Below are 16,073 nucleotides of genomic sequence, written 5' to 3' on the forward strand. Positions count from 1 at the left end.
AAAGGCTTCTATCCTTGTTCATGTTGTTGTGTTGCTACCTGTAGAAGCGCTCTTGAACTTGGCTGGGCTGTGGTAATTTGCCTGCTGCATAAGTCATTCTTGGTGGTTGATGAAAATCACTCCGTTTCCATCCCTGCCTTAAGTGAAAGCCCCAGTTTTACCCAGAATAGGATTTCCAGCAACTTGCAAGGAGTCTGAATGCTAAAGCTCACGTTCACAAAACAGAAAAGATACACTGGTCCCATGCAACCCCCTGCCCATCTTTACAGCAGAGAGGAGGGCAGAAGAAGACTTAGACCTCTGTGACTTTGGAAAAGGCAGTAAACAACCTGCATAAGGGCGAGGCAGAGAGAAGCCTTACTGCTTTGCAGGCAGGCTGCGGGTGGCAGGGAGAGGAGGGAAGATGCCACCCAGACACCCGCTCCACAGTGTCCTGGCTGGCACAGGCACAGTGCCAAGGCTAGAGCAGAAGCGATCACCCACTCAGGTCAGTTACGCTACTCTGATGAGCAAATCGCTTGACCCTGGAAACCCAGGGAAGAGTCAGAAAAACCACTGGGCTACATCGCTTTTTCCATTTTCCAGTCCCAGCCAAGATGATGTGCATCCAGCTGACTCTAAGGACAGGGAGGGGACACAGTGCTATCCCTGCCACACTCCCAGCCTCCTGGGGCGCAGCGATGCCATGTCCTGATGTGTGCAGATGTCTGCCCAAATCTGTTCCTCGCCTACCCACCCTGCAGAAGTTACTGGGGTTGTTTTGCGGTTCTGCCCAAATTATGGACTGGTAGGAATTTAGAAACTGGCCCAGCAACCACCACCTCCACGTTGGTTTGCCCAGCAGTGCTTATCCTGCAGCAGCTCATGGGTACCAAAGCACGGCCCTGCCGGCAGCACAGCACTGGGTGCTCTTGGGGGCTGTCAAGGTACAGCCATGGATTTAAGTTTCTGCAGTTGGGGCAAAGGAAGAAAAGAAAGGAAAGGCTTGGGCTGGCCAGCTGTTTAACAAAGTTTGAAGGTTTGAGATTGCTTTGTTTTCCAGGTCTCTCCTCCGCTACACTCCAACACTACGCACAGTTCAATGATCACAAGCTGCAAATAACTGTCCAAGCACTTTGGGGGATGTTTGGTACAAAGCTTCAGGAGCACAAGGCCAAGCAGGAAGGGCCAGTTTAGTCTGCAACTCTCCTGCCAAGTGAAAATTTAAAGGCACACCAATAGCCCTCAGATTCCTTACGGACATATAACTGAGGAGCCTGGAAAGCCCAGCCTGGTACAGCATTCGTGCGAAGGGGTCTGCCACAGGCATCCAGCCACGGCTCAGGCTGCTCACCTTGCCAGACATCCCTCAAAGTTGCAATAACCTCCCTTAGCTAAGGAAAACCTTAGGGAATCTGATGCTGTTATCAGCTTTTGTTTTTGTTTGTTTTAAACAAAAGGTATTTCCAACTTAAGAGAATTAAAAAGCTGCAGATGCTTTACATAGCCCAGCAGTCTAGCACATGGGATAATGAACATTTCTTTATGATACAGGATTTTCAAGAATGCCCAAACCCCCAGTCAACATCCATATCAAAGGGGTAGCAATCCAAAAAGTCTCTGGCTAAACGGGTCAGGGCTTGCCCACAGAAAATGCAAAATGCTTTTTTAAGGGAAGTACAAAGACTAGCTACAAAGCTGGTGTCTCTCTGCGAGCTATTCGAGTTACATACCCGCGCAGCGGGCCAGCAAGAAGAAACTTTAAGCTGATTAAATTAACCATCCCCAAAACGCTCCAGCAAGGCAGGGTTACCTGCACGGTACAGCGATTTTTGCTTTGATCTCCAGGAAATGTCTGTTTATTCAAAAGTCCGTTTGCTATAGCAACCATGGTTTATAGAAAAGGAGGGAGAGGGAAGAGAACTCCCCAGTGCTTCGTTAGAAGAGTTGTACCACCACTGGCAGCGTCCTGTGGTTAAGTACCTGGGGCCAAATGACATTTCAACTCATTTCCAGAGAAGCCAACAGACTCGATGCTGGGACACTTCGACAGGCAGGAGAAAGCACAGGTTTCCTGCCCTGCTCCGTGGATCAACTGCCGCAGCGTGTTGGGTGAGTCGGTGGAGATGCCCACCATCCCCTGGAGCAGAGATCTGCTGTGAGAAAGTCGGAGTTCATCAGTCCAAACAAGATTCTCCTCCCCGGTCATCTTATCGCTCCTCTGTCAGCAAGAGGAGACATTCGGAAGCAGGAGAAATGTTCAGAGGCAGGAGATCAAAAGTTCCTGCCTTCCTTTGAGGTCTCAGCCTTTTTGTGTTGTTTTGGAAGGGGAGAAAAAAAAAAAACAAACAAAAAACCCACCAACCACATAGCCCTCGAGAGGGACAAAACACAGAAGCTCTGTTGTTTTTCTTTCCCATGTACTAATAATTATCAGTGCAAATTCAGCACCATTGATTCCAAGCATTCGAAACCCATATCATCCTCCCATTCCTCAGTCACAAAGTAGCTTTAAAAAGTCCATTTTTAAAGTTGTGTGTGTATTGGGTGAGGGGGATTTGCCTTTGTGTTTCCAAGTCCTACATTGCAGTTGAGAAAAAAAGACTTTAAGATGTGGCACAGCCACAGGGACTCAAACAAGACTTTTTTTTTTTTTTAAATAGCGTGAGACTCTCAGCTTTCATTTGGTGCCCCCGTTTCCAGCAGCTGGGATTTATGCAAAAGAACATCAAATGCCACAGGGCTTATAATAAAAGTAAAATAAAATCATGAAAGCTCCTACCACTGTAGTTTTGCAAGCCTCCCTGGGCTGTTTTCAACCAGCACAAGATTGCTTTGTCCTCTGCCACAAGCAAATAAAAGAAGATGGGAGGGGAAACGGAACAAGATAGCTGGTGAGGGCACAGCATCTCCGCAGCGTATTTATATGCCAAGGAAGTTCATGCTGGATGCTTTCATCTCACTGGTTATATTCCTGGAGACTCACTGGGGTCCTGCAAGCCCTTGCCTGTGGCTTGTGGTGGGCTTCTGCTCTGCCATGTGTGACAGCCAGGGTTCTTCTCCTTCAGCTTGAAGCCCATCAGGTATAAAAGTAAGAGGAATTTGCTGGTTTACGCTTTTGTTTCAGTGCTACGGATTTCAAAGCAGCTGCTGTAGGATAAGCCACTTCCCTTTGCATAGAAAGGTTTTTTGCTCCATAAATATTGCATGGCACCTTCTGGTTACCGAAGCGCAAAGCCAAACCCTGGCAAAGAGGAGCCTCGGGGACCTAACGCAGCTCGGAGGGATGCAGAAGCCTCTGCAGCAGCAGCCCCCACCAAAGGCCAGGTTTCCTCACATATTTTCCTCGTTAGTTCAAGAGTCGAAGAACAGTCAACAGACTGATTTAGCAAGAGCCCTTCTCAGCGCCGAGCCCCTCTCAGCGCCGTCGGCTGAGGCTGCTTGTGGCACAGACCGAGCCGTAAATTACTCAGAGCCAAAGAGCTCCTGCCATCCCGGAGGTCGGGCACGCCTGGACCCCTTGCCTGCCCGTCTGCATGCTCCCGCTCCTGCCCCTTTTTCACTTTGAACATTGTCTTTCCACACCGGGCTGCGAGGACAAGGAAACCACAGCAGATCGCTGACCAGACACACGCCCGCAGCAGTTTTACCCAAAGCCTGAGCCACTTGAAGCTAAAAGCCCAGCAGAGTCCATGCATCCATCATGCAAATGGACCGTTTGCAAAAGGTCCAGGAAAACGCTGGCTAAAATAACCGCACAGACAGAAACGGGGATGGGACATGGACAAGACAATGAAAGCCAGAGTTATATTCGGATGCAACTTTTCCCCAGCAGCTCTGGTGACCGAGAAGTAGGAGCCTTTGACTTTAGGGAAAACCTGGTAGTGACTAGAAGCCTTCCAGAACTGTAACAGCCTATTTACTTCCCTTAAAGCCAGTAAAACACTACAGAATTAATAAGAACAGCCTGAGCAATGAAATGCAAATGCCATTCAAATAATTAAATAAAGATAACGATCCTCCTCCCAAAACAATGGACGGGGCTGTAAGGACTACCCTCACAGGAAAGTCTCATACAGGAGGCTCTTGTTCCAGTAGCTTCAAAGAAACTGTTTAATTTTAGTAGGTCGGTAAGCGTATGACATTACAAAGCGTTTCTTAGACAAAAGCAGAGCCAAGGAACTCTGCAATCCATTTTCCCTACAGGAAGGAAGGCAAAGCTTCCTATTGCAGGGAGGAGGTGGAAGGGGAAAGGGGAGGGGGCTAACATTTCTGAAAACGAACTAGGCCAACACATAAAATTCAGGCAGATTAGGCACAGAGCAGGGAGGTAAAAACAGTAGAACAGGGTGGAATATAAACTGGCCCAATCTCTCATCCAAGTTTGGTATACGTTTGCCTTTTTAATTTTGCCGAGATTAGTTCTGCTGCAGTTGCAATCTGTCCAAATCCTGAGTCCCCTCCTAGGAGACATGTTTGCCTTTCACTTCCTTAGAAGGGTTCATGTTTACTTTGTTCTTTAACACGCCCAGGGCTCAGCATCGCGATGAGCAGCCATCAAATACCAAGTCTCTGGGCATCTCGCAGGCCAGATCGCTCGAAGCGAGAAGACGCGCAGAAGGAAGCGCTCAGCACTGGGTACCGCCGTCCTCTGAGCGGGGTGTCAGAGACATTGGAGGCTTTATCGATGGATTTTTAAATAAGAAGGGACACTGACCCGTGCTGGCACTGCAAAAGGCACTTGCTGAATAAGCAGACATTGCCCAGTAAAACAGCACCTCTGCAGCATTGCTTAACCGAAACATGAACTAGACAACGGATTGCATTATTCCAACAACGGCCCCGTGGCTCAGCCCACACTCTGGCCTTGGCTCCCCCAGCACGACAGGCAGGGACCAACAGCTCTGACAGCTCAGCTCACACAACCACGAGTCTCAAAAGCCAGGATCTCTTTTTTCAACTCTAGTAAAAATCACTCTGAGAGGCCACAAAGGTATCTGAAGCATTAAAAAGAGGAAGGAAAAAGTAACAGAGCTGCTGAATGCACCCTTTGACACTCCTCTGACTTGCCAGTAGTTACGAGGAGCAGATGAGCTGGCCAGGAAGATGGGTTTGAAAATCCTCATATTCACCTGATTTGCACTGTCTGGACAGAGGCACGCTGTTATTCGAGTCTAGCACAGGGCAAGTACACAGGGGTTCATGCCCTCACCCTCTCCAGCCCCCTGCACCTCTTTCCATGGCAGCATGCAGGAAGGTGCCTTTAATGCTCACCTTGCTCTGCTGCCAGGGACTCAAAGAAAACAGCAGGCAGAGGAAAAAAAAAAAAAAAATATATATATATACCTGCCGGACTAGGGGAAAGAGATGCAGGAACCTGCTGTTCCAGCCACAGCACAACGAGCCGTTGCGCTAACCCGCTGGATTGCATTTTAGGTCCCTGTGCCTCCACAGCCGTGGGAAACAGACCTCTTGCTGTCAGTTGCTTCTGCATTACAGATACTGAGCCAGAAATAAGGCACAAATCAAAAAACCAGGATTACCCTTCCATCTGATCTTTCAAAAGAGAGACTGAGGCAGTGGAAGAGATGCCCTTATCGGTGCTGCATTTTCTATCTTTACAAACTCCAAACGATGAAAAAATAAAAAGCAACTCCAGTTTTCACTTCACTGTGAAGATCTCTTGATCTTCCCCGGGCTATTTATAAGCAGCTTTAGTTAGAAGACAGTTTGCTCATCAAAGAAAGTGGGGAAAATCCAGGCACTGAACACATAGTGAGCGGAGCACAGCTTGAGTCATTTCTAACTCATGCTGATGCTTCAAGCTGCTCCAGAGGTTTTGCTTCACCATAAATTAGCTGCTTCCTCTCTGCAGAGTGAGAAACACACAGCTGTACAGGTCACACACAGCAACAGCCTCTTACCCAGAGCTTGCCGTCCCAGTAAAACGCTCCCAGCAGCTTGACGATGTGCCGGTGATCGCAGGTCGCCAGTATTTCAATCTCCACCATGTAATCCTCCAGCTCATCTTCACTCTTTGTTTCAATGACTTTGGCAGCCGCTAAAGCACCGGTTTCCTTATTCTTAGCCTGCAAGACAAAACCAGCATGAGCACACAGGCGAGGAGAGCCAGGAGCACACCGTACTCGCACGATTCCTGCTCCTCCAATTCACGCTCAGCTTGACTGGCACCAGCCACAACACAAGCATGGAAACTTGCAGATGCATTTCTGCTTCCTAGACCTGCCTGTAGCTTTGCTGAGAGGATGAATGATGCGTCAGGGCCCAAGCATCCTCCTTCCTCCCTCTGGTCTCCAATGCCCACATCACTTCCCATCATGGGGAGAAAGAGGCTTTTAGAAAAGGAGATGCGTCCTGTTGTTTGTGGCATGAAAAGAGAGACAACAGAGGCAAGAAAATCTCAGAGTATAGAGGCTCTCTGATAAAAGCACAGGTGATAGCTCCATTTACTAGAAGTACTAAGCACTCAGGCAGTCTGACCAAATTCACAGTCCAGCTGTGAACCGTTTCCACCCTGAACACTGCTGCACTCCCCTTCCTCACCAGGACCCTCCCCAAGGCAGTTTCCATAACACATGAGGGAAATGTAGGGATCACCTCCTTGGCAAGTAAAGCAACAAGAAGGGTGTGCTTTCATTTCCCAGGGCTAGCCAGTGTTCCTGGTGTTGTGTATTAGTGAACTCTTCAGATCACAGTAAGAAAAATACTACACATGCTCAGTTGCCCCCTCCATTTTATATAGTTCCTTTAACCAGCTTATTCACTAAATAACTAGAAAACCATTGAAATCTCTTTGTCTTAGTGGTTGGAAAACTTTTGCCAGCTTTTCCTTCCCATTCCTCACACCACCCAGGAGCATACCCCTGGGTTAGCAGCTTGCCAACCTCCCTCCTCCCCAAGCACCCTTCCCCAAGCAGCTCTCACTGCCAAGGAAGGGGTCACCCAGAGCTGCACAGGTGCTGCTCTGCTTGGAGGTGCCACACACCAGCACGTGGCTATTGGCACCGGACTGGAAGCATTTGCAGACATGTTTCTTTATCACCCCACTCCTCTTGTGCTCCCACCCTGCACAAGGGGGCAAAAGGCAGCTGACAAAATTGGCTAAAAGCAGGCACCAGTGAGCAGGCGGCCAGAGCTGCTCCCGCACAGGACCGCTTCAGCACCATCCACCCAGCACCGTCCACTGGCTTCCCCCGAAACTGCCAGGGCAAGTTTTTGCATTTTGCAATTGGAAGTTTGCACAAATCGTTGCAAAAATTAGAAGTTTGCAACAAACCACCAAAAGGGTGTTGGCAAGAGACAGTCACACGCTGGGAGAGGGGACGAGACAGGAGATGTTGACTCAGAAGCTCCCCACCGTTCCCAGAGATCCATTGAATCAGCAGATCAAGGGACAGGAGAAATCCCTATAGCTCACCTGCTCCGCCCCCCATTGGCACAGGTCAGCCCCACACTGCGATTCCAATTCATTACCCGTTTTCCTTCCATCACACCCGCTCCAGGCTGCCTCTCCTCCAGGGGAGAAGGTCCCACTGTGGATGTTATCACCAGAGGAGCTGAGCAAGCTCCGGTTGTGACTTTTCTCACTGCTTTACAGTTGACATATCTGTGTTTGGAAAACCTACGTGGGAGCTTACAGGAGGATTAATTCCTAGTACAAACACCGCAAGCCCCGCTGTACAGTTTTATATGGGTTAGCTGACAGTGTAACTGTGTACCAAGGAACAGGCAGGGGAGAGGGGGAAAGGAATTAGGGAAAAACCATATAACAAAGGGAGAAAAATAAGGGATCCCTAAGTCTCTGCTGGGTTTTGAAGACTTGCTGCACTCACACGAGTTGGCATGGGCAGCTGGGTCTTTACCACAGGGGACAAGCCCATTTCCATCCGGGCTTGCTGCCCGAATGCAAGACAGCAGCTCACGCTGGTTGCAGAAGAAACCAGGGGGTTTGGGTTTTTTTTCCTTAGGTTGGTTTGTTTCTTACCGAGTTGCCACCAGATGCCCAGAGGAGGGCACGCAGGGCAGGCAGGGCACAAGGGGAGTCGCGGAGCGGAGCAAACACGGGGAGAAGCACAGCGCTTCCAAAGCAGAGTAAGAAGTGCCCCACTGTGTTTGCTCTGCACTTACGATGTTGGGAGGGGTCCAAGGAGGGGAAGTAAATATTTTGAGAAGAGGTGGGGCTTCCCTTGGAGGTCAGCTATCGCATGCTTCCCACCTGCGGGGTCCCAGCCAGCTCAGCCCTTCCAGGATGCTGGGGCCCTGCAACCACCTGAAAAAAACTGGGAGACTAGCAATGCCCCATTGCCCCACAGCATCAACTCCCACCAAGAGGTCCGAACCAGCCTGCCTTCACCCCCAAGCCTCGGGGGATGCTGCTGCTCTGGCAGCCACGCTGCCACCTCTCATCCCTCATCATGCTCACTAAGGCACCCAGGGGTGCTGGATGCTGAGCTGGAGGACACGGTTTTGCAAACTGGGCTGCAAGCTGTGGGTGGGGGAGCGACAGCAGCCCATGTGTTCACCATGGCAGCCTGACCTCATTCATCGTTACTCCTACGACTAGTGGGTGAGCAACTCAGCAACCCCCAGCCATCGCTTCCTTTCTAGATACGAGCCCGAGTACACCCTGCCTGACATTCAGTCTTTAGAGATGTCTGTAATAGAATTAGCTGATGCCTTTCTCCACCACTTTGGACTGTCCTGACGAGCATACTTCCCCAGCTACCTCAATTTCCTCATCCATTCTAGCAGGGGACACAGCTCAGGGAGGGAGGGGACCCCATGAGCTGCACGAGGTGGGCTTCCACCCCAAAGGGAGAGGAGCACCACTGCCCCACGTCCCCCCAGGCCAGCTGGCACAGGGAGGTCACACCACCCAGTCACACCAGCGGAAGCGAGACCATCATCTCCGAGGAGAAGTCAGCTCAGGACATCATGAACTCATGATGCAAGAACATGAGCTTTTGAAACAGCAAACTCATGTGGGTCGGGATGCCACGGGGATGGTGTGGGCACGAACCCTGTGCTTTCCGTGGCCCTGTGACAATGTCACGGCTACAACTGAGTGCACTCACGGCACTTCTCAGAAGGGACTAAAATGCCCCACAGCCCCATGGGATGGCAGAAACAGCTGAAGCAGGACCTGAGGGGACCTGAGGCCATGAGTTCAGCAGGGGATTTTGGAATCTCCTCCAGCATGGCCCACTGTAGTGTGGGGAGAAGACCAACACTCATACAGGCTGGACAGCTGATCCCCTCCAGAGTTGTCCACGACCCCTCTGAGCCCAAACCCAGTCTGTGTTTCTGCCACACCAGATGGAGGGAGATGCCCCAGCTGATGCAGACACTGCTGAACTGAGCTCAGTAAGTCATGTTTGTCATCATGAGAGCTTAGGAAACCCAAGTCGCTTTTGCCCATGCCTCCACCTTCCCTTTTTCTCCCTCTGCTTGTCCTCCAGCCCTGACACCAGGCTACAGCCACGTTCCCAGCAGCCTCCCTAGGAACGGCAGCTGCCTGCCGTCGGGCAGACGGCTGCACCACAGCCCCTCGCACCAGCCAGCCAGCTCCGAAAGCCGCTCACAGCAAGTCAGGTTTGTACAGGCATCGTCAGATTTTGGCCGAGCACGTCAGGCAGTCTCTAACTTACATCTGGCGATTTCCTTCAGCTTCTCTGCTGGTATTTTCCTGCATATGATGTATTACAACAGAGATATTCTTCCAGGAAGGTTTGTTGAGGTCTTAGATAGGCTAAATGCATACGTTGCCAGCCCTGGGAGCTGCTTTCAGACATCCCAGGCATGAGATGATGCTTTAGGGTTTAAAGCCCTTTCCTGATTTCTGCTTATCTTTGTGCAATAGATCAGAATCTGCCCCAAGACATCAGCACAGAGCAAAACGTGGCCTGCTCTGACCTCAAAAAGCCAAGCTAGCAATTAGGCAGAAGAAACCAGCATCTCCAAGTCTGTAACTCGCAGGCCTGGACGATAACCCTCAGGGCAAGGGGACACACAGCACCAGGCTGAGAAGGGGCAGCATCTGCTGCTCGCTCTCCAAGAGCTGCGGGAGGCAAGAAAAGGGTTCACACCAGCCTCTCTGCAGCTTCACCTCGAGCTTCACTGGAGGTCGTGCCCTCACCTTGCAGTAAGGGATGTGAAAACTTCTCTCATGGTGGCTGCTTCATTTGTCTTTAAATCCCGAAGGAAGGATGAGACAATGATAAGGAGGAAAGACGACAACCGAGAACTATCAAGAAAGCACCTTAGGATGACTCACCAACCGTGAGTTCATTAGACAGTCACATCATTTGAAATTAAATCCTGCAAAATACAAGGTTGGAACTACAAATCCAAAATCTTCTGCAAACCCTGCCAATTACATGGTCTCCAATCCCTTAAAAGTTCATGTACAGAATGCAGAGATGGGAAGTGATCTTCTGTTTCCAGGTAAAACACCCCCAAATGTGCAGCCTTTGAGGAATTCATGGTGTTGCCTATTTTTTCTAGTGAACTTTATGGACAGAAGTGAAAAAAACGCCCAGATGGTGAGATCCAAAGAACAGAAACTGTTTGATGCCAGTCTATGACCTATGGCTGGTCAGTGAAAAGCACGCAGCCAGTTCCATCTTTTAGCCTCTCCACTCCTGGGTATTTTAATGCCATGGATAATTTGTCCCTGGAGTGCTAATTAGCACCAAAAAAACCCAGAGCAGACAGCTGCCAGCATAGCACCCAGGATGTGCTGCTGAACTATAGTTAGATTCATTATAGTCTTGGCATTTAAAACCTGAAAAGCCCTGATGGCCACTACCAGCCTTTGTGCAAATCAACGCCCCGCACAGACCACGGCTGACAGATCGGTGCAGAAACAGGATCGGAACACGCATTCCACAAAAGAAAAGAGCAAATAAAAGTTATCCAGTAAACCACTTCCAGAAAGCCATGCCAGGAACCAAGCTTCAGGATACAAAGCAAAGGATCTTGCTGGAGCCCTCTGGAGAAAGACGAGTGCTGCACACACTACTGCCAAACACCCTGGGAATACCAGGGGATAGGGGATGAGCAGGATTACTCCTAGAAGGAACAGACAGAGAAACTACTGCTCAACTTATGGATTTAAGAGGCAAGAGGTGCCTGTTCAGGTGACCCAAAAGGCTGTTTGGCCTTTGCCTGTGACTCACCCTCCGAGCTATTGTGAAATCCAGATTGTGACAAACACAGGAACTATTTTAAGCCTTTAAGGAACGCGTTACCGGAAGGCTGGATTGTTCAGTCCTTCCTCGGGCAGGACGGCCGCCGAAGGCACGGCCAGTTTCTAGGCGAGGCAGAGGAAAACCCGGCATGAACTCTCACTCACTAGTAGAAAGAAGAGACCCAGCACTGAGAGCACCCTATCACTTCACCTGGTCTTGCTTGCCCACAGCATCTTCCCAAGGCAAGGGATGATCCTTTTTAAGCTGGTCTGCCATGCCATGCTACCACAATTTTGGTGCAAGCTACCCTCCTCATCCTTGTAAGCCTTCTCTCCGTGCCAGGAGAGCTGATGCTTGGATATTGCTGAGTTAGAGAACCAGGAGTAAAAAGCCTGGTGCTTTCAGTGGGTGCTGTATTTGGGGGTTGATAGTTCTGATTTCTCCCCTCTCATATGCACCACATTCCCATTTTGTGTCTTCGTATGCCAACTGCTCGCTTGGATATTTCTCAGGGATTACATAATGATTAATTGCCTTCCGATGAACTTTGCCTGCGCTGTCTGCATCAATAGACAAACACAGGATAGACAGGCTTAAGTCAGCGCTTGTATTATTGTCAGATAATCAATGGGAGCTGAAACGAGTTCCGTGCCTGACAAGTCCCCTAGAGTAACTTCAGTTTGTCACCATAAATGAAGCCTGTCTCGGGTGTTTTTGGAAACGCTGAATTCAGCTCTTGGTACTACCCAGCACAGCAGCAGCAGAAAGGCTGGCACAGCCCTCATCTAGCAGCCCCTGGGACCCCCAGCAGCACCCACAGAGGTTCACCCCACGGGAGTCGGGTCGGGCAGGGCTCCAGCTGCACCAGGCTAGAACAGCACTGCTGCTTTGGCAGCTGTGGCAACACTTCTGCAAGGGTTAGGGGGAAGTGGAAATGGTTTGTGAAATAAGTCAAAAAGCGTTAAAAAAAAAAAACACACACAAATGCAGAAACGCCTTCCTGTGGTTTTACAAGCTAGAAGCAAGGGAAAGTAACATCACCAGAGAGCTCAAGCTATGGCCAAGGACTTGTTTTCTACTTAGACATGCCAAAAAAAAAAAAAGTGTGACCAAAGTGTGGCACATACACCTTGTCTTGCCTTAAAAGCTCAGCAACGGCCCAGCAGAAGGGGGTGGGAGATAACAAGCCCAGCAGTATGTTAGTCAAGGAGCAGAAAAGCTCCAGGCAACGCTTCAGACCTCACGGTCCTGGTGTAAGCGAGAACTGAACAAATACCCACATGAGGTTTGAAGAGAGGGAAGATCCACGTGGATCCAACATCTTCAGCCTATGTAGGCCTAGAACTTGGAAGCACAAAACATCCTTCAAATCACTTGTCCCCTGGAATAGCGTGGTGCTCCAAGTGAAGCCTTCCAGCCTTGGTCTTCATTCAGTCAATGTCACAACATTGAAAAAAAAAAAATTAAAATGAGGGGTGGAAAAAGCCATGCAACCACTTCTGAGCTTCCTAGCAACTTTCTGCAACAAATTGGGCATATAGAGAGCCTGAGCAGTGGGCTCAACAGCAACTATGCCTGAGAGCCAGGGAACAGGGCTTGGATGGTCAGTGGTGGCATGTCTGTCTGTCAGCCCTTTCACACCGTGCTAGAAAAGCAACAGATGAGCAAGGCCCTTGTACGAAAACAAGAAACTGATCAGACGTTTGCCACGTCCATAGCACAACCAACCCGGGGAGGACCCCCGGCAGCATGACTGCGCTGGGCAAGACTGAAATGCAGGGCAGGCAGCAGCTCAGCAATGCCAACAGGTACAAGCACGGAGGTCCACCAATATCATCTGGCTTTGCTGGGGGCACAACTTCCTTCACTGTCTCTCCTGCCCACTGAAATACCACACAAACATTTTGGATGGTTAAACAGGGACATGAGTTGTAAGGACAGCAGCACAGGTAGGTGCCAGGGAATTGCACGAGAAGGGAAGGAGGCAGGAAAGTTTCCACGTGTTGGGTGAGAAAAGCGTTTTGTTTTGAAGAGCAGCAGATGTTCGGGGGATGGAAATGAGGTGCTTTGCTACAGCCAAATCGACAAAACCCACAGGAAACAGAAGTCGGTTAATCCCATTCCAGCAGCATTACCATCGGTCTACTCGTCAGGAGGGGCACGTCGCCTCTCCCAGCCCCGGGTCCCGGCGGCAGCACGCACAGACACCACTCCCGGACACAACCACCTTCTCCCTTCTTCTTTGGGGGTAAAGAAGCTCTGGCACGCAGCGATGCCGAGGCCCAGCCACTGAGCCGGGAGGCAGCTCACCGTGCCAGAGCTTAACCCGGGCACACCCACACGTGTGCCACCGCTCCCCACTGCCGTCAACAGGCAAGTTTGATAAAACGTATCTGTTGCTCCATTATTTTTTTTCATTATTTATTGTTTCAGTGACTTTGCTCTCCATAGCTGAATTCCTTTTCACTCAGGATTTCAGGCTGAGCAAGGGGGGATGCTGGCGGAGGGGAGGGCGGCACAGCCACCTGCCACGCATGGGCAGAGATCCCCCAACCACGCAGTGCGACAGTGAGGGTGGGTTTGAGACTCAAGAGAACCCCAGATTTACAGACAGCAGCTCCTCAAGGATGATAAAACCACATTATTTTCCAAGAAAACCGCACACTCAAGGGAAAAAGAAAACAAAACCACAACAACATGCGACATGCTGGGCAGGGATTTTTCTAAGGAACGACAATTGCCACGTGCTTGAGGGTGAAAGGCTCAAGCCTTCATCCGAGCTTTCTCTTCCACGCAGCTGCCCACAGCTCCCGCCATCAGCAGCACTGCCAAGTTCTGGGCCGTGACACTGAGGTCATTACCGAAATATTTAGGCCACTGAGAGCTATCCCTCTCCCCTGCCACAGATGCAACTGTGGCTCCGCAGGGTGCAGGATGAGCTTCACTTGGACTTCAGCAGGGATGGAGCATCACACGTTTCAGTGAATTTGAGCTTTAAATTTGATGTTCATTTTAATCAGGTTTAATATTGTGGGGCCACTGGTCTACAAGTAAAGGAGTGATGTCTTCCCATTCCTCTTCTCTCCCCAGCTGAAACATTTTAAGAAAACCTTTCAGCTATTCTAAGGGACAGGGCCATGATTTGATCTTATCATTGTTTCTTGATTTATTTATTTTTTTGTGGTCATAGTTACAATCAACTTAATCTCTTTTTTTTTTTTTTTTTTTTTTTTTTTTTTAAGATAACCCAGCAGATTAGCATCTCTCTGTGACACCCTTTCCAGGAATTGCATGTTAAATCCCTCGTGAATCAAACCGACGAGAGCTGAGCCCAAGTCACTTGAGCTAACTCATGCAAAACCAGAGCGGTGTAGGTTTGGATGGAGAGCAGAGAGAGGCTTGCAAGTGACAGGAATGGTCTCGTGACTTCGGATGGACTCATTGCTGTGAAAGCTGGGCTTATGAGGCAGCTGCACAACATTTAACAATTAGTCTTTTATTACCCAAATTTCAAAACAGAGCATTTATAGTCTGTAGTGTGTATAGCACTAATACACCATGATAGATCAGATAACCTAAATTCAGCTTTGTAAGCCATATCTGAAGAAGAAAGGAGAACAACATAAAAGGCAAGCTTATGAGTTGCTGTGGCACGGGGCTCGGCGTTATCTCTTGGGGAGCTGGCACGAAGAGCCGTTTGAAGGCAGGTTCAAGTGAACAAACCCCTTTTCCACCACGCTGGGGGCTGTGGGCAGCATGGTGGCCCATGCTCCTGCAGGGGCCAGCCTGTCCCCACCCTGCCAGGAGAAAGCCTTATCGGGGAGCCAGCATCCCCATCAGTGCCCTGGCAGGGTGAGATAGCGTTTCACAAGAGACATGAGCGCAGCAAAACAATCCCACCACAAGAAAGGCAGTGAGTCCCAGGGCTTCTTCCAGCAAAGCCCACGCTCTTGTCAGATCCAGTCCATCCCCTACTAACTCGTGAATTCTCAATGCCCAGAAGAGCCTTTGCGTATCTATTCTTGCTGACATTAACACAACTACCTGCAACAGTAAATACCGCACCAACTAATGGGTTTTGCAGGACTGAGATATGATCCAGCGGCTCCAAGCATCCAGTGTCTGCACGGCCCCGGAATGAGCACAGCTTTACTTCTTCACAAAGCAGCTCACAGGGGTGCCACTACCACCTCTCCCTCCCTGCACGCACAAACAGATGTCAACTTTGAACCAATAAAGCCACAGCCATCTATTTTATGAATGGTATTTTAGGTGTTTTTGAAGAAAAATAAGTCTGCTCTTTTTTAAGGCTGTTTCAAAAGGGTCTAAGTCAGGAACTTGTATTTTTATAGGTCCTGTAGCAGCCCTAGCGGTGCTGCAGACTTCCCAGGCCAGCACGCGCTGATCACAGCTCTCGACTGCTAGCCTAACAACTGATTTGAGATCATCGATTTAACGGGCTTTGGATGCGGCGGGTAACAAAGCGTATTTGGCATGCAGTGCGTTGCTACCTGTGGGCTGCTATCGCTGCCTTACGATACCCACTGGACTTACCAAAAACAAGACATTAATAGAATGAGAGCTAGAAAGAAACAGTTTCTCCCCACCCCCTTCCTATTTTTCAGCTTCATTACCCTCTGCAACGCGCTGCACTGTTTCCTCATACAATCAGGTCCTCTTCTGCTGGGAAAAAAGCCTTTGTATAAAAATAGGGAAATCCCAGTAGTTTCCACTGGGTGCAGGTTTCTTAAGGTTTGGTGTACACATTTCAAACTCCACTATCGATTTGATTATTTTTAATTAATATATATTTAAATCAAGCCTGTCCTACTTTTGTAAACACTGTGTCAAACCGGTTCAAGTTTGCTCAGCTGAGTGCATGGG

General features: G+C 49.6%; 1 protein-coding gene across 1 annotated transcript in view; it reads right to left on the reverse strand.

Moving 5' to 3' along the window:
• STK10 (serine/threonine kinase 10) overlaps positions 1 to 16,073 on the reverse strand; it is a 51,304-nt gene that overhangs the window by 32,561 nt on the left and 2,670 nt on the right. The window contains exon 2 of the mRNA XM_086621582.1: positions 5,904 to 6,068. Coding sequence (XP_086477708.1) covers positions 5,904 to 6,068 — 165 coding nt within the window. The remainder of the gene's footprint in view (positions 1 to 5,903; positions 6,069 to 16,073) is intronic.

Source organism: Tauraco erythrolophus, chromosome 16, assembly GCF_009769465.1.
Source record: "Tauraco erythrolophus isolate bTauEry1 chromosome 16, bTauEry1.pri, whole genome shotgun sequence".
Lineage (NCBI taxonomy): Eukaryota > Metazoa > Chordata > Aves > Musophagiformes > Musophagidae > Tauraco > Tauraco erythrolophus.